General features: G+C 58.0%; 2 protein-coding genes across 7 annotated transcripts; one reads left to right on the forward strand and one right to left on the reverse strand.

The window, feature by feature from the left end:
* Window positions 1-3,603: 3,603 nt before the first annotated feature.
* Window positions 3,604-15,309, forward strand: PKN3 (protein kinase N3). 3 transcript variants are annotated; one of them, XM_082403080.1, is made up of 22 exons: window positions 3,612-4,015; window positions 6,009-6,249; window positions 6,446-6,591; window positions 7,235-7,346; window positions 7,420-7,547; window positions 7,753-7,936; window positions 9,379-9,525; window positions 9,609-9,718; window positions 9,828-9,971; window positions 10,390-10,465; window positions 10,549-10,717; window positions 10,917-11,019; window positions 11,131-11,198; window positions 11,528-11,591; window positions 11,737-11,828; window positions 12,391-12,567; window positions 13,273-13,335; window positions 13,475-13,551; window positions 13,932-14,128; window positions 14,216-14,323; window positions 14,615-14,695; window positions 14,805-15,309. In XM_082403080.1, the coding sequence occupies exons 1-22, from the start codon at window positions 3,992-3,994 to the stop codon at window positions 15,015-15,017; spliced, it is 2,724 nt and encodes a 907-aa protein (XP_082259206.1). In that variant the 5' UTR covers window positions 3,612-3,991; the 3' UTR covers window positions 15,018-15,309. The 3 variants fall into 3 exon arrangements, with proteins under 3 accessions (XP_082259208.1, XP_082259206.1, XP_082259207.1); XM_082403081.1 differs by having other exon boundaries at window positions 3,614-4,015; window positions 13,986-14,128; XM_082403082.1 differs by lacking the exon at window positions 12,391-12,567 and having other exon boundaries at window positions 3,604-4,015.
* On the reverse strand, window positions 15,246-18,621 carry ZDHHC12 (zDHHC palmitoyltransferase 12). Of its 4 annotated transcripts, none has more exons than XM_082403084.1 (5): window positions 18,470-18,621; window positions 16,846-16,982; window positions 16,407-16,484; window positions 16,074-16,240; window positions 15,246-15,882 (listed from the first exon to the last, which is right to left on the reverse strand). In XM_082403084.1, exons 1-5 carry the CDS (start codon window positions 18,567-18,569, stop codon window positions 15,564-15,566), a joined length of 801 nt encoding a protein of 266 aa, XP_082259210.1. In that variant the 5' UTR covers window positions 18,570-18,621; the 3' UTR covers window positions 15,246-15,563. The 4 variants fall into 4 exon arrangements, with proteins under 4 accessions (XP_082259210.1, XP_082259213.1, XP_082259211.1 ...); XM_082403087.1 differs by having other exon boundaries at window positions 16,052-16,240; XM_082403085.1 differs by having other exon boundaries at window positions 16,846-17,010; window positions 18,470-18,593.
* Window positions 18,622-19,358: the final 737 nt, after the last annotated feature.

Consider the following 19,358-nt stretch of genomic DNA (forward strand, 5'->3'; position numbering starts at 1 on the left):
CACCATCAGACAGACCTGGTGCTCTACTGCCGAGTTAATACACAGGGCGATTGTTGGCATGTCTTCACTGGCACTGTAAAATGTGGTCGAGAAGACAGGCTTTCAGAGTAAGAAGTCCGTATTGGTGGTAAGAAACTCAGGTTAGGAGTACTTTTGTCTCAAAGTACCAGCTCTTTTAGCATATAGCTCTCAAATGAGACCTGTCTGTGTGAATCTGGGGGAGATGATGGACTCTGCTCTGTCTGCTAAATGCCATTGTGCATAAATCACATTTTGAGAAGCTACCTAATGCATAAGCTTTTTAATGCTGTAAAATACAGTAGCTAACATTAAATGCCACTTAGCTTTTTCAGAGATGAATTAATGGACCGCCTGGTCAAATTCAAAGCTTTTTGATGTATAAAAACTTTATAAATGGAACTATTCCATCAATAGGCAAAGTGTAACGAAAACCTGTCTAGATGGATAGTATGTAATTTCTGCACAGGTCTCTGTAGCAAATACATCACTGTATACTGGTCAGGAATCTTGCTCCAATAAAGGAACATAAAGATTTTTTTGGCTGGGGTCATTCTCCTTGTTTTACAGAGAAATGTTACTACTTGCTTTTGGATTTAGATGATAAGCTAGTTTTTTTTGCTTTGTTTTTGTTTTTTGGTCTTGTTATTTCCGTTCGTAGTGACTGGGAAATGGGGAGAGCTGCGCTTCAGATCATAGGTACATCTACGTGGAAAGGTACGTTTGGAAGTCATGGACAAGTTACTGTTAACTTGGAATGTAGTAGATTCGTGAGGGGATTCTGTATTTTGATTTTGAAGTCTCAGCATTTAAGGGACTTTTCACTACAGAAAAAAAAGTCACTTGAAGTAATACTCATGAAGTAAACCTGTGATTTTTGTTTCACACAGTGACAGCTTACCAAAACTGGTTTTTAATGTGCTGGTGAGGTCATGGCACTGTTAGGTTATTTAATCAAACTACAATGTTTATTTTGGGGAATGTGGTCAAAAAATAGGAGCCCCTAAAGGTAATTTCTTCCGAGTTATTGAGACAACCCTTTAGCTTCTGCTGTGCCCATAAGTCTGAAGGAGTGCTAGGCTGTGAGAAGGCACAAGGGGCAAACTTAGTGTACTGGAAGATGGCTACAAAGTAGTGTGCTTTGTTTCCAGCTGCAAGAGTTCTTGGGCTGGCCCTTAGGCAAGTATATTTTGGGAAGTGCCAGGTGAATGGCTCAAAGCGCCTTTGGTACAAGGACATCTAAAAAGAAAAGAGCAAATAGTGGCTGTTTAGGTCGTTTCTCTTGGGACATCCTCTTCCAAAGGTATGCCATACTCTGCTTACAAGGGGAACTTAACTGCATGAATTGGGGCAGAGAGGACAGTAGCTTGTAATGTGTCTTTACATTTAATTTCAAAACTTTTACGGAATGCTCTGCAATCGAGGTTGTCTCTCCAGAGATGTACTGATATTTTAAGACTTTAGTCTGTGCTCTCTGACCTCCATGACAGGCCCTTATATTTCAACCAATGCTGGATCTAAAATGTAGAGTTTAAATGACAGTGGAGTACCTGAATGTCTTGTTGGGCTGACAGATTTGCTTGACATCTGGCCTGCTTCACCTGTGTTAGCTGTTTGGGTGCTGAAAAGTAGGAGCCTTTTACTTGATGGATTCTTGGGAGTTTGGGGGCTTCAGAGGACTGTATAATTGTGTTTGTGTATTAATTTGGTAATCTTTATCATTACTGCTTTATAACACAACTGGTTTCATGGTTTCACTTGGTCCCATAAACACAAATTTGTTTTTTCTGCCTTTTTTGTTATATTTTGCTATAAACCCTTTCTGGCTATTGTAAGAATGGGATTCTGTTGCAAAAAATGAAGACTTTCAGGATTTCATTTAATGAAGACTTACAAGTTTTATTTTTAATGGGTCTGAGGGGAAAGGAACTGCAGTTTTGGGATGAGAACAAGAACAGGGAGGACTTTTAAAGTGGAGGATGTGTTACAACTTGATTAGTTAGTGACATCGCATACTCAGATACTACCCAAGGGAGGCAAATCTAAATGTAGATGGATTGATGTCTGCAGTACCAAGAAGGGGGAAAAAAGTACAGAAAGGGGTAAATGTTTCTTTATGTAGCCTGTTGGGACAGTTCCTTTCAGGTTGATGTTACACAACTTTAATAGCTCGTTAGCCAGAGTTCGTTTGGGCTGTTCACTACCCACTGGGTGTTAAATGTGAACTTCAATTTTCCTAAGAATTACAATTTTATGAAGCACCATCACCATCAGACATGTAAGATGCAGCTATCTTGTCAGACTCATCCATCAGCCCAGGGCTATAGGTTTGTCCAGCCTGGGGTTCATTAGGAAAGGTGGATGTATTCTATTTCTGAACCCCTTTCCCTTAGTGGCCACTGAGACAGTGAAACACTTCACAGCAAACTTAAAAATCATTGTTCTTCCACATAATTCAGCTTTCTGGCTGGAGGAGTGGATAAATGAGCCTCAAGATGGGAACTAGATAACCCTCCTGAAAGGCAGAGCTTTGCTCGTTTGATGTTTTTTTTCTGAAACCCATGACCTACAGTCAGAAGCTGGTAGTCTTTTTACCTCTCAATTATTTGTTAACATTAACATTCAGTTAAGGGCACCTCGATAACCCCCACTTAAAGGAGCCTACCATGTGCCTGGCTAGCTTGCTTACTAGCTGTTAAATGTCTAACCTTCAATAATTCTGATTTGTATATATGTAAAAGTGTCGCACTTGGCTCTGATTATGAAGTCGGCATGTCCCCCAGTGAACCAAGTCTCCTTTGCATATGTTCACGTCACTTGGTTGATTTCCCATTGCAGGACAATCCCAGGATTGCCCATGTTTTGCCGATTTCACTTTCCAGTCCACTGTGAAGGAGGTGATAGAGCGAAGTGGAACTGACATGGTTTCCTCCTATAAAAGCACTGGAGGGCACCTCTTCCAAGTCAGCAAATAAGCCACCTTCAGTATTTGAGCCTTACTCACTTCCGGCCCCTTGGACGAGGCTCTTTCCAGTAAAGTCCTGGCACAAAGTGCTGGTGAGCACAGGATAACAGGAATTGCCTAAACAACCCTAGACTAGGCAGTAAAGAACCAGGGTCCCCTACGTACCTAAGCCATTGCAAGAACCGCCTAGCGCAGGCTAGTTTCCTGAAATGGTGGCTTTTTCTCAAGGTTTAAATGTGTATTCTGTTTAGATGAGCCCTTTAGGGCAAAGGCTGAGCAGCTCTGGCTGAACCAGAAAGCTCCAGTCTAGTCAAGTGATGGGGCAGGGGTCCTGAGGGATTTTGGATTCGTTTGTAATTTGGTGTAATTTGGGTAAGGCTTTATTGTTTTCCCACGCATACATTCTTACAGTGATTACAGACAGGGCCAAGGCTCCTTGGTGGGCGACAGGTATGGGATTAGCCCATTTTACACCAATGACATGGGAGAGGAAGAGAGACTCCGGGCGGGAGCCAGGTCGCGGCGGGGTTCCGAGGAAGAGGCTGACCCGGCCCAGAGAGGACAGGCCACACAGGCATTGCCCCGCGGCCGGCAGGCGGCGCTGTCCCCACCCGGGCCCGCCCCTCTGGGCGCGCGACCCGACAACGAGAACGCCGGCCCGGGAAATGTCCTTTTCTGCCCTTGTATCGCGGGGCGGGGGTCAGTGTCTCAAGGAGCAGGAACCGCGGCCTCAGATGAGGGGCACTGGGCTCCAAATCCCTCGGAACATCGGATCCGGGGGAGGCTCCGGGGCCTCTGGGTCAGGAGCCAGGCTCGATCCCGCGCGGCCGAGAGGCGGCGCTGATCCCAGGTCCCGCGAGGGCCAGCGGACCTCGGGAGGGGGCGCCCGATCCCGCGACTCCGGCGCCGCTTCCCGGGAAGTTTCAAGTTTGAAAGCCCTGGCGGAGGGGCCGGGGCTTCCGGAACCGGAGTGGTCGAGAGGAGGGGCCGAGCTGCCCGAGCGGCGCCATGGAAGAGGGGGCGCCGCAGCAGGTGAACGGCGCCCGGAGGGGACGGGCCGCGGGCGCGGGCCGGGGGGTGGGGGGAGCCTCATTCACCGCCCCGGGCTCCGGCCGCATCCCCAGCCCCTCCCCGTGTCCCTTCCCAGCCCTTGCCCTGCGCCCCCCTACACCTTCGCAGGGCAGACCTGAGCACTGGGGGTAAGTCGTTCCTGCCTCCTGGAGACGTCCCCAAATCACCTCCAAGTGAATCAGAGCCTCCAGTCAGGCCTGCCCATGAGCACGTCTGAGTCCGCAGTCAGGGCCACCAGGGTGGGCCCCAAAGTTTCCTTAAATCTGTTCTTCCAGGTAGCACTCTAAGGCCGATGTGCATCCGCTGCGAAAGCAAAGGGGGGCCGTGCAGGCACCTAGGGACGGGTTCTGGGAGGGGAGAAGAACCCTCCTCCGCCTGGAGGGTGCCACTCCCTCGCGGTCGTGGGGTCCTTCCCAGAGCACACAGGCAGGCGGGGAGTGGGGACCCCAGAGGGAGGGGCCTACCCAGTTCCCGGGGGAACCCTCGGGTACACAGGGTTCCAGACCAAATGGCGAGGGGGCGGGGTTCCTGCCGGAGCTGGCAATAGGTTCGCATGGGACCGAGGCTGTGTGTCTTTTTGGGGGGTGGGGAGAGGTGGGGTACTAGCCCAGAACAAATGGGGGTGGAGACGTTTGTGTACAAGATAGCGCCCCAGCCGCGGAGCAGAAAGGGAGAGGTGTGTGCGCACTTGGCAGGATTCCAGCCCGGAGCAAGCAGGACCATGGGCTCTGGTCAAGGGTGAAGTGTTCTCCACAAGACTCCTAGAGTGCCCCCACCCCTTGGGCAACTTTCAGGGCTGCGTCTGTCCCCTCCCTCCCCCTTCCTCCGGAGGTCCCTCTGCCTGTTCCAGCCGTGGCTTGTACACATTTTCCGATTTCCTGTTAACCTCCGCCCAGCAGCGGCAGCTGGGTGACTCAGGACCCCGGTGCCGGGCCCCCAGCTCCGTGGGATCTTTGTTTGCTCAGGCCTTTGGCGCTGGCCCTCTGGCCTAGGGCCCTCAAAGGATTTCCTGAGCCCCGCCCCTGCCCTCTGACAGACGGGCCAGAGGGCCAGCGGAGGCCTGGGGTGGGGGTCCCTGAGGCTCCACTGGGCTCAGGAGATGGAGAGCCGAGAGGTAAGGTGAGGGCTCTGAGGCAGTCCTGGGTTGGGGGCGTCATGGGTTACCCTGGGCTGAGGTCAGCATCGGCACCGGTTGGTTTGAAATGGTCTCTGGGAAAGAGTTTTTCCTCTTTCTTGCTCCCACTTGGGGTGAAGCAGTGAGAGAGCCTTCTAATTCCTCCCAGGAGCTGAGCTGGGAGTGGGCCCCCGGAGACCTCCTCAACCCCTCTGTGCCTCTGCTTTGCCAGCTGGGGTGTCGGAAGGTCAGGGGAACAGCCCTAGCTTCTCCTCAGGCCACAGGCTGCCCTGTCTGCGTGACATTGGGGGGGGCCCTTCTCAGTGCCGAGCCTCTTTTCTGGTCCCCAGACCTTAGCCTGGATCCCAGACTGAGAGCAGCCTGATGTAAGCATGACCGGCAGGGAGAGGCTGGGGCCCAAGAGATGATGGTGCATCTCCTTCCCTGTGTTGTGGCCTTGGGCAAATTACTTAACCTCTCTGTGTCTCAGTTTCCTCATCTATAAAATGGGGATAATAACTAAACCTACCTCATGGGGTTGCTGTCAGGATCAACAAGTGAATGTCTGCACAGCTCTTAGAACAGAACACCATGTAAACACTGACAATTTTTTTCCCCTTACTCTTCTCTCTGATGGCAGAGGACAGGAGCACGGGCTGGATAAATAGCCTTGGGATTTCCATCTGGCTTAGGGATACTAGCTCTAAGCTCATAAATGCTTCCCAAACCGCGGGTGTCAGTCCTGGGTGCCGACCACGCCTGCCTCCCTCCCCCTCCGCCTGTGATGAGCTGAGGCCGTGGAGGTGGGGTCTGAGGGGACTAATGCCTCTGCCTTTCCAGCCTGGGGCGGGCCAGTGGCCCCCAGGGGATGAGAAAGAGGCGATCCGCCGGGCCATCCAGAAGGAGCTGAAAATCAAGGAGGGTGTGGAGAACCTGCGGCGGGTAGCCACCGACCGCCGCCACCTGGGCCACGTGCAGCAGCTGCTGCGGTCCTCCAACCGCCGCCTGGAGCAGCTGCACGGGGAGCTGCGGGAGCTGCATGCCCGCATCCTGCTGCCCGGCCCCGGGCCTGGCCCGGCTGGTGAGTGAGGAGTCTGAGCAGGCCCCTCGGGACAGCAGGCGGCAGGCTGACCCAGCTCCTTGGCCTTGGCCCTGACCTCTCTCAGAGCCTCCTCATGTAGCCCCTGCCCGGGAGGGGCGGGGAGGAGAGAGCTAGGCCATGGGGGGCTCTCGGCTCTGGGGGAGGGGTTCATGAGCCCCACACTCTTTGCACACAGAACCTGCGGCCTCAGGACCTTGGCCGCTGGCAGAGCAGCCAAGGGCCCGACACCTGGAGGCTCTACAGAGGCAGCTGCAGGTAGAGCTGAAGGTCAAGCAGGGAGCCGAGAATATGACCCACACGTATGCCAGTGGCACTCCCAAGGTAAGGCCCCTGGGATCTGAGGGGAAGAGATTTGGCTCTCAGATTATTAGAGAAGGTGGTGATCCAGACCCTGTTCTTTTTTTTTTTGAATTTTTGAATTTTTTTTTATACAGCAGTTTCTTATTAGTTATCTATCTTATACATATTAGTGTGTATATGTCAATCCCAATCTCCCAATCCATCCCACCACCAGCCCCTATTCTGATAGGGAAATGCAACCCAGCCATTGACCCTGGAAAGGAGACAGTCTCACCCTTAGTCTGACAGGGGAGGCAGAACCCTAAATCTCAGCTTGGTGGGAAAGGCATGGCTCGAACCCCTCGTCTAACAGAGAAGGCAAAACACCAGTCTAATGGGGAATCTCAGCCCAACTCCCAACCTGTCCCAATTCCCAGCATGATGTGGAGGCTCACCCTGATCTAATAAGGGAGGCTTGACCTTAGCCCTCCCTTGTCTAGTCTGATGGGGGAGGTCTGCTCCAGACCTAGTCTAAAAATGGAGGCTTGGCTCTAGTATCTGGCCTACCGAGACAGGCTTAGCTTCAATCCTAGACTGATGGGGGAGGCTTGCTCCAGTCCCTGGTCTGACCAGGGAGGCTCTGGCCTAGTCCTGGCCTGAGGGGGCATATGTCACAACCCCATAGGAGAGGAAGCTTCTGGCAGCTGCCCAGCAGATGCTACAGGACAGCCAGCTGAAGGTGGCCCTTCTACGAATGAAGATCAGCAGCCTGGAGGCCAGCGGGTCCCCTGAGCCAGGTGAGGCCTTGAGAAGTGGGGATGGGCAGAGCGGAGCAGGGCGTGGGCTTGAGGGCTGACCCCCTCCTCCTAGGACCGGAGCTGCTGGTGGAGGAGCTGCGGCACCGGCTACGCATCGAGGCTGCCGTGGCCGAGGGCGCCAAGAACGTGGTGAAGCTGCTTGGTAGCCGGCGAACGCAGGACCGCAAGGTGCTAGCCGAGGTCAGATCATGGTCCCCTCCCATTGCTGCGCCTCTCTGATTGGTACCACTCTCTGCAGTGGCGGGAGACACCGCTGGACTGGCTGTGAGGGGTGGCAATGAGGAAACAGGAGGCACATTCTTGTCTAGACCTCATCCAGGGTGTCTCCAGGTGGCCTGAGCCACTGCCCCTGCCGTTACCCCATGGCCCTGTATCCCTTCTGCAGGCTCAGGCCCAGCTCCAGGAGTCCTCCCAGAAACTGGACCTCCTGCGGCTGGCCTTGGAGCAGCTGCTGGAGGGACTGCCTCCTGCCCACCCTCTGCGTGGCAGAGTGGCCCGGGAGCTGCGGACTGCTGTGTCTGGGAACGCCCAGCCTTCAGGGACACTCGTGAAGCCCACTGCCATGACAGGTACCCGGGAGTCCCTCCTACTTCAGAGCTCTCCTTCCCTTCCAGGGAGGAGCCTGAAACACAGTGGGGAAGAATCTTGGAGAAGACTTCCAATCCTGGCTTCACCATCCCCTAGCTGTGTGACCTTGTGCAACTGACATCCCCTCTCCAGACCTCAGTTTTTCACTCTGTCAAATGGGGGTGATAACAGCACCTATTTCATAGGGTTGCTGCGAAAATTCAGTGAGTTGTTGCATGTGAAGTGCTCAGCACCGTGCGGGCACAGAGCTCGCTCAGTCGGTGAAGCTATTATTTAAGTGAGGAACCATGAGAGTGCTTAAAGTGCCAGTGTTAGGGAGCTCATAGCCCTGGAGGCCTTGATACCCAGTCCTGGGCAGTTTGGACCGTTGGAAAGTTCTTCCTTATCCCAAGCTGGATCTGCCTCCAAATAATCTACCAGCGTCAACTCTGGAAGCCCTGAGCTTCCCACCTGGGACACGGTGCCAACTAGAGAGCCCAGCCCCTGCCAACACAGAGCTGATGCAGGGTAGACAGGCCACATCTCACTGTGAGCAGAGCTGAGAAGGGGAAGTACAGCGGCTGGATGGGCCCCCTCACCTGGCCCTTAGGGAATCAAGGAATGCTTCCTGGAGGGGGTGGTGTCTGAGCTTGGCCTTGAAGGGCTTATGTGAGTTAGCCAAGTAGACAGGTTGGGGAAGGTGGGGGTAAGGGCTTGTTAAATGGCCTAAAATTCAGGTACTTGGGGCCACCCCACATCCTGTCTTCTGGCTGAATACCCATATTCCTCCAATCATTCTTCCTAAGGTGATCTTCCCACCCTGGGCACTGCCTTGGTTTATGAGGTCTCTCAGAGTGTAAACGCCAGACCCAGACTCCCTAAATGGCGCTCTTAGTCCCAGTGTATGTCCTCAAGGGCGGCCAGAGTCCCACTGCTTCCTCTACCCTTTGAGGGACAAATCTCTAATGACCCTAAGACGAATCTGCTTGGTTGGCAAAACACGCTTGTACCCATTGCAGGAGGCGGGGCTGAGCTGGCGCTCCTTTCCGCTGTACCGATGGGGAAACAGGCCCAGGGAAGAGGTGGGACAGGTCAGCCCGCCAGGCGTCCTGCTCCTCCCCGGGCTCTCATCCCTGCCATGGCGCTATTCCTAGGCCCTGAGCCCTGAGCAGTGTGTCGCCGTGCGCTGTGGTCCCGTGCAACCTGGCTGAGGTCTGAGTCTCACTCCTCTGCCTGTGTGTCCCTGCTTCTCCCAACACGTAGAGAGTGTGCAGGAGGGGAGGACCAGTTGGCCGGCCCCAAGGGTGGCAGGTGGCTGCCGAGGCCTAATGTGGGCAAGGTCTGGATTTAGCTATACCTCCAGGAGAAGGTAGCATTCCTGGGGTCCCAGGGGCCCATTGGAGGATGGCACCTGATGACGGCCCCCCACCACACTCCCTGACAGGGACGCTGCAGGTCCACCTCCTGGGCTGTGAGCAGCTGCTGACAGCTGTGCCGGGACGTTCCCCCGTGGCCGCACTGGCCGGGAGCCCCTCCCAGGGCTGGCTTCGGAGCAGGGCCAAGCAGCAGCGTGGCGGAGGCGAGCTGGCCAGTGAGTAGGGGGCACGGGAAGCTGGGGAACAGCGAAGGACCCCCGCTCCCAGCCTGCCCTGAACCCCGGCTCTGACCCCACAGGTGAGGTGTTGGCCGTGCTGAAGGTGGACAATCGCATTGTGGGCCAGACAGGCTGGGGGCCTGTGGCCAAGCAGTCCTGGGACCAGACCTTTGTCGTCCCCCTGGAGCGGGTGAGGCTGCCTTGTGTGAACAGGGGTGACCGTGGGCCGTGCGGTGGAAGGCCGGCCAGGTAGTGGCTGGTGCCACGCTCCACCCCTCAACCTGGCCTCCCCACTGTAGGCCCGAGAGCTGGAGATCGGGGTGCGCTGGCGGGACTGGAGGCAGCTGTGCGGCGTGGCCTTCCTGAGGCTGGAGGACTTCCTGGACAATGCCTGTCACCAGCTCTCCCTCAGCCTGGTGCCGCAGGGGCTGCTCTTTGCCCAGGTGCCCACTGGCCCCTGCCCTCTGACCTCGTGGGCCCCTGGGTCCGTTAGAGCAAAGAAGGGCCTTTGAGACTGTGCTCCGCACCCACACGTAGGAGTGGAAATTGAGGCCCAGAGGGAGGAGATCTAGAGGAAGGAAGGATTCCCAGCCCCTCTCTGAGGACTTCATGGGGGCCTAGCGGCCTGCATCCTTGTCCTGACTGCCCTGCCGCGTGTGTGACCCTGGACCGCCTCTCTTCTCCGGGCCTCGGTTTCCCCGCTGGTACCAATGAGGATGTTGGATCCATCTCTCTCTGAGTCCTTCTGGCTCTTGCGTCTGTTGACATGGGCTCAGGCTGGGAGCCTGGAGGCTGAGGAGGTGCCCGTGGCAGGTGGGGTGGGAGGGGACTGGTCTTCAGCCCTGTCCCCTGCCCCCGCAGGTGACCTTCTGTGACCCTGTCATTGAGAGAAGGCCCCGGCTGCAGAGGCAGAAACGCATTTTCTCAAAACGCAGAGGTGTGGAGTGGAGAAGGCTGGCTAGTAGGGGGCAGGGCTGGGACCCTTAGGACACCCCGGGACTGAGCCCCCTTTTGCCCCAGGTCAGGACTTCCTGAGGGCTTCCCAGATGAACCTCAGCATGGCGGCCTGGGGGCGCTTGGTCATGAGCCTGCTGCCCCCCTGCAGCTCCCCAAGCACCATCAGCCCCCCGAAAGGGTGCTCCCAGACCCCAGCCACACCCCGGGGGGCCGCCGCCCCTGCCTCGCCCAGGTGAGGAGCCTCGCCCCAGGCTGCCCGCTTCTCTGTGGAGTCACCTCACTACACGTGCAGACAATGCCTGTCCCCGTTGCTCGCCCTCTGACCTGTCTCTCTGTCTCTCTGTCTCACACGGCTGTGGGTCCACCGCCCCCCAGCCCCGCCACTATTCCATCCGCCTGTGCCTGGTCGTGTGTCTGCTTCCTCCCCACAGTAATTTCCCGCCCAAGAAGACCCCCTTGCGAGAAGAGATCCAATGCCCACCCAAGCCACCGCGCCTCTACCTGCCCCAGGAGCCGACCCCCGAGGAGATGCCGGTGAGCGGCGGCAGGGCTGGTCATGCTGGGGGCTGTCTGGGTGGGGACGGCAGGGCTGGAGGGAAAAGGGAGAGGAAGCCCCCTCTGCCCTGAGCCCCTCTGCCCTCACAGAGCACCAAACGCCCCCACATGGAGCCCAGGACTCGACTCGAGCCATCTCTGCCAGCCTCAGCCACCAGGTACCCCTGGCAGGCTCACCTTGGCGTTTGAGAGAGACATCTGTCCACTCACTTGGGTGTTTGCCTGTCAGGCGTTCTCACATCGCCCCGAGCTCCTTGGCTTGCTCTCAGGTTCTCACTTGCGGAGCCCACGTTAGTGAGCTCCGCCTGCGTGCCAGACCCCAGGAAATGGCAGTCCTAGGAGCCCTGACCCGGCCTCTCCAGCCCCTGCCCCTCCTGCCCCACAGGTGGGGACAGCCCAGGACCAGGCGTGGAGGGAGGGTTTGGAGCGGCCCTTGGCGGAGCCCCAGCCCTTGTCCCAGGGGCTTCCTGTACCCTCTCTCTTGCAGGAAACCTCCCCGGCTTCAGGACTTCCGCTGCTTGGCCGTGCTGGGCCGGGGCCACTTCGGGAAGGTAGTGGGCTGAGGGGGTGCAGTGGAGGGGGGTGGGCAGGCCCCGACACGTTAGCTAGGGGGACTCTGAGGTCTGCGGGGCGGTGGGTGGGGGAAGTAGACTCCTGTACTGCCCACCTGGAGCCCAGTCTCTCTCTGGTCCCCAGGTTCTCCTGGTCCAGTTCAAGGGGACAGGCCAATACTATGCCATCAAAGCGCTGAAGAAGCAGGAGGTGCTGAGCCGGGACGAGATAGAGAGGTGTGTGCTGAGGCCAGGGGGTTCCCGGCATCCGGGCACGTGGAGGGTACCCAGGATGGCAGGCCTGGGCTGGTGGCCCAGGAAGGCAGCTGAATGCTACTGGGGCTTGTAAGAGGTGACCCTGTGGGGCCAGCCAGGCCTGGGCTCTCTTGTTAGCAACTGCAGTTGTTAACTGTGTGCCGTTGGGCAGGTCCCCTCTTCTATGCACCTCAGTTTCCTCATCTGTGAAATGGGAACAGGGTGGTGGTACAGGTTCAAGACCTACGTGAGGGACTTCCCTGGTGGTCCAGTGGTTAAGACTCCGCGCTTCCACTGCAGGGGGTGCTGGTTCCATCCCCGGTCGGGGAACTGAGATCCCGCATGCCACACAGCGTGGCCAAAAAAAAAAAAAAGACCTATGTGAGCTCCTGATACATATGAACCATCCCTCTAGTTGCCTGGCACTTTGACAAGAGCCAGTGACCCAGGGGTGTTGTGTGGGTGACAGGGCATAGTCAGGGGAGGTTTTCTTTCCCTTTTGGGTTCCCTCCTTCCCTCTAAAACCCACACCCTCCTCTTGCAGCCTGTACTGCGAGAAGCGAATCCTGGAGGCTGTGGGCCGCATGGGGCACCCCTTCCTACTCTCCCTCCTTGCCTGCTTCCACACCTCCAGCCACGCCTGCTTCGTGACTGAGTTCGTGCCCGGTGGCGACCTCATGATGCAGATCCATGAGGACGTCTTCCCTGAGCCCCAGGCCCGGTGGGTTCCCATCTCTCCTGTCTGCCTCTTCCAGCGAGCCTTCCCTGCTTCCCTGTACCTGGCAACGCCTTCATCCTGCTTCCTCCAGGGTGCCCATCAGCAGAAGAGCATGGAGTCAGGGAGGCCTTGGTTCAAATCCTGGTTATCAACCCTCACAGCATTTGTGACCTCAGACCTCAGTTTATATAGCTGTGAATTGGGCTAATGATAACTATTTCATAGGCTTGTTGCATGGATGAACGTAATGACATTTAGAAATTGCCGAGCACGGGGACTGGTGAGCAGTAAGTGACCGACAGCTGGTGTTGTTATTTCTTGCCCAGCAGAGTGTGGGCTCTGGAGCCTGGATTCACATATCAGCTCGGCCACTAGCTGTGCGACCCTGGGTGGGTCATTTACCAGGAGTCTCAGATCCTCATTTGAAAAGTAGGCATGATGGGTATCCACAGCAGGCTGCTGGGAGGATGCCAGGATAGGCGTGAGGTTACTCGGTGTCATCCCTGGCACAATCTAAGAGCCCAGGAAGGGCAGGCTGTTATCTGGAGGAGCCCTGCCCCTGCTACACATGAGGCTCCTCCCAGTCTCTCGCCCACATCTGACTCTGGCAGGGACATCTGGGGTCCCCAGGCCATGGCCATCCTGGTGCCTCCCTGCCCTGTCCCCCACAGTCCTGGGCCTGAACTCCCCCCTACACCAACCCTCCAGGTTCTATCTGGCCTGTGTGGTCCTGGGCCTGCAATTCTTACATGAGCAGAAGATCATTTACAGGTAACTTGCCCCCGAGATGCTGGGGGAGTGGGCGAGGGGGCAGATGCTACCCTTCTCCTGGGCTGCTCTGGGGTGGGGCCGCTGTTCCCTGGGCCTCAGCGCTTCTTAGCCCCTTTGATCTGCCCCGCCTTGCCCTCAGAGACCTTAAGTTGGATAATCTTCTGCTGGATGCCCAGGGTTTCCTGAAGATCGCAGACTTTGGGCTCTGTAAGGAAGGTGGGTGCCTCCTGTCCAGGATCCCGTGTCTTTCAGCCGTGCTCACTCAGCCCAGGCCAGCAGGGTGGTGGGCAAGTGGCAGCTCCCAGGAAATCTGCCTCTCAGCCCTCATTCCAGGGACTAGCTGGACACATTGGCTCGTCCTTTCAGCCCTAAAAGCTCTGAAAGAGCCCCTTGCCCTTGGCCAGAGGGAGATCCTGGGCTGGGAGAGGGCACTGGGTTCTGCTTTCTGCGTGACCCTGGCACATGAGCTTGGCTGAGACTCAGATTCCTCATCAATCAAGTGGCGTAAAAACCGTTTCCACCTCCAAGGGTATGGGGCAGGGCTCGGCACAGGTTCAGTACATGGGGTCATAAGGGTGGGTGCTTGATTCTTACAGAGGTTCTTGTGGATGACACACCATGCTGGCATCAGTGTGGATGTTGGTTTGCAGGGATCGGCTTTGGGGACCGGACGAGCACCTTCTGTGGCACCCCGGAGTTCCTGGCCCCTGAGGTGCTGACCCAGGAGGCCTATACGCGGGCTGTGGACTGGTGGGGGCTGGGCGTGCTGCTCTACGAGATGCTGGTGGGCGAGGTGAGCGCTGGATGGGGTGCTGCTGGGGCCTCCAGGTCAGGTGGGGGTGGGGTGGCCCACATACCCTGCTGAGCCCCATCCCTGCAGTGCCCGTTTCCAGGGGACACCGAGGAGGAGGTGTTTGACTGCATCGTCAATGCGGAAGCCCCATACCCGCGCTTTCTGTCGGTGCAAGGGCTTGAGCTCATTCAGAAGGTAATCGCAGGGACTTCCCCGGTGGTCCAGTGGTTAAGACTCTGCACTTCCACTGCAGGGGGCGCGGGTTCGATCCCTGGTCGGGGAAACTAAAATCCCGCAAGCTGCGTGGTGCGTCCCCCCAAAAACAAAACAAACTCTTTAAAAAAAAAAAGAAGGTAATCACCGCAGGGTCCAGGGCTGCTCGTGGCTTGGGGATCCCTACCTGAGAGGCTGGAGAGGGGGAGGCGGGCAGTGCCTGGGGCCCGAGCGCCCTGAGCGCCCTGAACGAGCACCTGTCCTCTCCCCCAGCTCCTCCAGAAGTGCCCCGAGAAGCGCCTGGGGGCGGGGGAGCGGGATGCTGAGGAGATCAAGACACAGCCTTTCTTCAGGGTGAGTGGCCAGGGCCGCAGTGGTCCAGGAGCCTGGCACAGTGGGAGGCATCAAGGGCCCGCGGGGCTGCCGCTCCCCTCGTCTGAGGCACCTCTACCCTTGCCCCCAGACCACCGACTGGCAGGCCCTGCTCGCCCGAGCCGTCCGGCCCCCGTTTGTGCCCACCCTCTGCGGCCCCACAGACCTGCGCTACTTTGAGGGCGAGTTCACGGGGCTGCCGCCTGCCCTGACGCCGCCTGATGCCCGCAGCCCCCTCACCGCCCGCCAACAGGCTGCCTTCCGGGACTTCGACTTTGTGTCCCAGCGCTTCCTGGAGCCCTGAGGGCCCCCCGGGCTCTCTACCCCCTGCCCCTCAGACGGCTGGAGCCCCTGCTTGCCCGCCTGGGCGCCCTGGTATTGATGAGCCCTTGGGACTCAAGGTGACGGCCACGGGCTGCTGTTGTGGGCTTTGCTGAGTCACCGGGCAAAGTGCTGCCTCCCCTCCCTTCTCCCGACCACCTCTCCCCTGCCCACTGCGAGACCTGGACCCGAAAGTGTGGCACAGCGAGGAGCAGTTTGGTTTGTTTTTTGAGTACTTGACTTGCTTTATGAATTATTAAATTTACAAAACTGTGCATTGGACGCAGCCTGGCTTGGGGGGCGGGGAGGGTGGAAGTCTCCGCAGCCCAGGTCCTTTGTGCCCGAGCCCCACCATGGGTCCTCTTCCTCCTCTTCTGCCTTTGAGGCAGGGTTCTGTCCTTCAGCTCCACTCTGAGGCCTGGGAGGAGTGGGCAGGAGTGAGGAGCCCCAGGCCCTCGGAGGGCTGACGACCCCGGGTGCAGCCCCTCTGGTTTTCAGGCACAAGATGGTGGCCCGGCCTCTGGCAACCCTAAACATCCTGGCTACTGCCTTCCTCCTCCTCAGCCCAGAGGGTCTCCCAGGACCCCGAGGGCCATCCACAGAAGAAGTGGGCCAGGTTGCGGGTCAGGCCGCGGTCGAAGGGGTTGCCGGGGCGCTGGCGGAGGTAGGCGATGCGGTGTGAGGAGATGAACTCCCAGGTGGTGGTGTTGCTGGCCACCAGGTAGAGGTGCGAGGCCAAGAGCAGGCTGGCCACTAGGGAGAAGAGCGACAGCAGCAGGAAGGTGGCAAACAGGAGCCCACTGGACCGCAGCCAGAGCCCCCAAGGCCGGAAGAAGCGGAGGCCAGACCTGCAGGGAAGGAGGGCGACAGGGACCCCGAGCTGGCGGGTGTGTGTGTGGCGGCTTTGCCCCAGGGACCCCCATTGGGCCGGCCATTTGGGAGAGGGTCCGAGGCCCCTGAAGAGGGAGCCTGGCTCTCTCCACACCTGGTGGGTGCCTGCTGCCTGGCCCCCCACACCCAGGGCGCTGGGGGAACCCACCATGCCAGGTACAGGCCCCACAGAAGCACCACCAGCTGCAGCGCCAGGTAGGCCACGAAGAGTGGGTGATTGCGCTCCCCCACGCAGTTCTCCATCCAGGGGCAGTGGTGGTCATATCGGCGGACACAACGACGGCACTCACGGCAGTGACGGGCCCGCAGGGGTTGCTGTGGGCACACAGGGAGTCGGGCCTCAACACCGGCTCCCTTCTGGACCCAACAATGTGGGCGGGAGGTCAGGGCTGGCATCTGGGAGGACTTCCAGGAGGAGGGATGAGGCCAAGGAGTCTCAATCTTGCCCGACCCCTCCCACGGAGGTCCCTGCATCACCCACCAGCACCATGCAGTATCTGCAGCGCCGAAGGGGGATGGCCTGAGGAACCATGGCTGTCTGCTCTTCCTTGGCCTCCTCCTGAAAATGGGGGGACACAGTATGAGATGGGGTTCCCTTGGGAGGCAGAGGGCACTGGTGGGTAGCTCCCTTGGGGGCCAGCTTAACTCTGAGTGTGCACGTTTGGGGATCCATCTCCTGTGTAATGGAGGTGGTAGAGTGGGGCAGAGTGCCCTGGACTGCGAGGCTGTGTGACCTCTGCCAGTTACTTCCCCTCTCTGGGTCTTGGCAATTTCCTCATTGTAGGATGGGGCTCTAGGTCTGGCAAGACGATTCCCTGGGATTCCCTAGAAAAGCCCTCAGCACAGGGTCTAGCATGAGATTGTTACTGGGGCCTTGAGTTCCCTGTTGGGGGGAGGAGATGTTTGGGACCCCTGGTTACCTGGGGCTGGAGCAGGACATTCACGTATCCCGGGTCCATGAGTGACACAGCCAGGTAAAGCAGCAGGGAGCCCAGTACCAAGAGCAGGAAGGTGAGGGGCAGGAGCAGCTCCCCCTGCTCTTCCCACTGCCGCAGTGCTGGAGAGGCCAGAGGGGGAGAGTGAGGCTGCGGCGATAGAATAGGAGGGTGCAGGTGAGGGGTGCAGTTGGAGGTGGGAAGTGTGTCCCTGGCTGAGGGAAGGCCTGGAGATGGAGTTTGATGAATGGTCAGGTGTGGCCACTGCATAGGGTGCAGGAGGGAGAAGTTCACGTTCAGCGAAAAAAAAAAAAAAGCAGTTCATCTACACTCTCTCTGGAGGGCAATAGGGAACCATGGAAGGTTATAGGGTCAGATATGTTTCTGAAAGCCCTCTTACTGCTGGAGTAAAGATGGATCAGAGGGGAGGCTTATTTGGGACACGGAGAGGAGTGTGTCTGGACAAGGGCACTGGCAGGAAGGGTGGAGAAGAGGGGATGGACAGAGGGGGGCAAGGGGGCTGATGGGGCCACACTTGGCTGAATGTGGGGGAGAGGGAGGAAGGGTCTGGCTGAGGGGTCTGGCTCTGAGATGAGGAGAGGCTGGCCAGGTCCAAGATGCCCAAGAGACAGAGGAGGGCAGGGTCGGCAGGCTGGCTGGCATGCTGCAGAGGGACAACAGGGGAGCCCAGGCCAGGAAGGGTCCAGCCCATGGAGGTGACTGAAGGATTTTGGGAGGCGGGGGGCTGAAGAGCGAGGGGCAGGAGACAGCCAGACAGCAGAGTGTGGCCAACTCTGGTGCCCCTTGACTGTAAAAGGGAGCGGAGAAGGAAGGGGGGTTGCACTGGGGGGGTTCTTTCTAATGGGGAGACTGAGCAGGATTTAGGCTAAGGGGCAGAGGCAGTGGAGGAGACTTGAGATCTTGGGAGGAAAGTGAGAACGCTCCCGGTCCAGGGGTTTATGCTGGAGCAAGGAGGGACGATGAGTGGGGGCTGTGATGGTGGTAGTGAGGGAGGGTGAAAACTTGTGCTGGAGGTGGCCACGGAGGTGGCCTGTGGTGGGTAAAGAGGGGGAAGGGTGGAAGGGGGTTGATGGGATGAGTGAATGCTACCAGGGCGAGAATCAAGGATGAGGACGTGAGGGACAGCCTGCTCCCCTATGCCGTGTTCTCTTGCCTGAGGCTGGGGAGCCTGGACTTGGGCAGCTAGTGGCCACAGGGCTGGGCGGGATGCCAGTCCTTCATCTAGTTGATCCTCGGAATCTTGGGAGTCAATTCCTGGGAAGGGTCGGGCGGGTCCCAGGATCAGGGGAGATGGGGGCTCGAGTCGGTCGTCGGATCTGGTGGGCACCGGGTGGGTCCTGGGACAGACAGGGTATCTGGCAGGGATCAGGAAGATTCTGGAATTAATTAGGGATCAACTGGGTATTAGGCAGAAAGCAGGTGGCTCTTGGAATGAGAGATGGGGAGGGGGCCTTAGGAGCTGGAGGAGATAGGGTGAATCCCAGGATCTCTCGGGCTTCGGCAAGGGACTCAGTGAGACCCAAACATCTAGGGAATCACGCGGGATCGGGGGGGGGGGGGGTCCAGGGTCGCGCGGGGTCAGGCTCACCGGTATCATGCAGGAAGAGCACCAGCGTGATCCCCCAGGTCAGCACGGTGTGCCCGGTCCGCACCAGGACCCCAGGCCTGAGGAGCGCCCAGGGCGCCATCGCCTCTGCCCGGGGCCCCACCCGGAAGAAGCGCTCAGAGGGGCGGGCCCTCCGAGGGAGAGGGCCCGCCGCCACCCGGGGATTGGAGGATGCAGGATGTGGGCGGGGCCTAATTGGGTCAGGGAGGCTGCCTATTGGACGGCAGCTGCGGCCGAGTAGGCCCTCGAGCCCACAGGTGCCTGAAGAGGCTGAGGGCGGGGCCGGCGCGCGCGCAGCCGGCAACTCCCCCAACCCCACCCCCCAACCAGCCAGGTAACTTTCGAAAGCCGGGGAGCCGTCGGGAGCCTCGACCCAGCCCCACTGGGGTTCCACCACCAGCCCCAGGGCCACAGCCTCACGCATGCGTACAGCTTCCTGGACGCTTCAAAGATCCAGGTGTTGTGACTTCAGGTTGCAGAATTGTGCGCGGTTCGGAGATGTGATGCCTGAGGCCTCGAGAGGGCAGGACTCGCCCAAGGTTGCTCCATGGTGATACCCTTACCTCCTTCTATTCATTTTCAGATATTGCAGATGGGATGAGAGCAGAGTGGAGGTACGTGGTGCAGATTCTGGTTATGAGGGGCCCAACTTGGGTCAGAGTCAGAAATCCCAGCGCTGCCTCTTCCTACCTGTATGAGTTTGGGCAAGTTACTGAACCACTGCGAGCTCTGTTTTCTGTCTATGTAATGGAGATGATAATAGTACCCCCCTGCTGAGGTGGTTGGAGGACTGAATAATGGAAATAGAGTGTCTAGCACAGGACTGTCTTGTCTCCCCAGCTCTAAGCCAGCACCTACACCCTTCAGACTT

This window comes from Balaenoptera borealis, assembly GCF_965194805.1.
Source record: "Balaenoptera borealis genome assembly, chromosome: 8".
NCBI classification, from domain to species: Eukaryota; Metazoa; Chordata; class Mammalia; order Artiodactyla; family Balaenopteridae; genus Balaenoptera; species Balaenoptera borealis.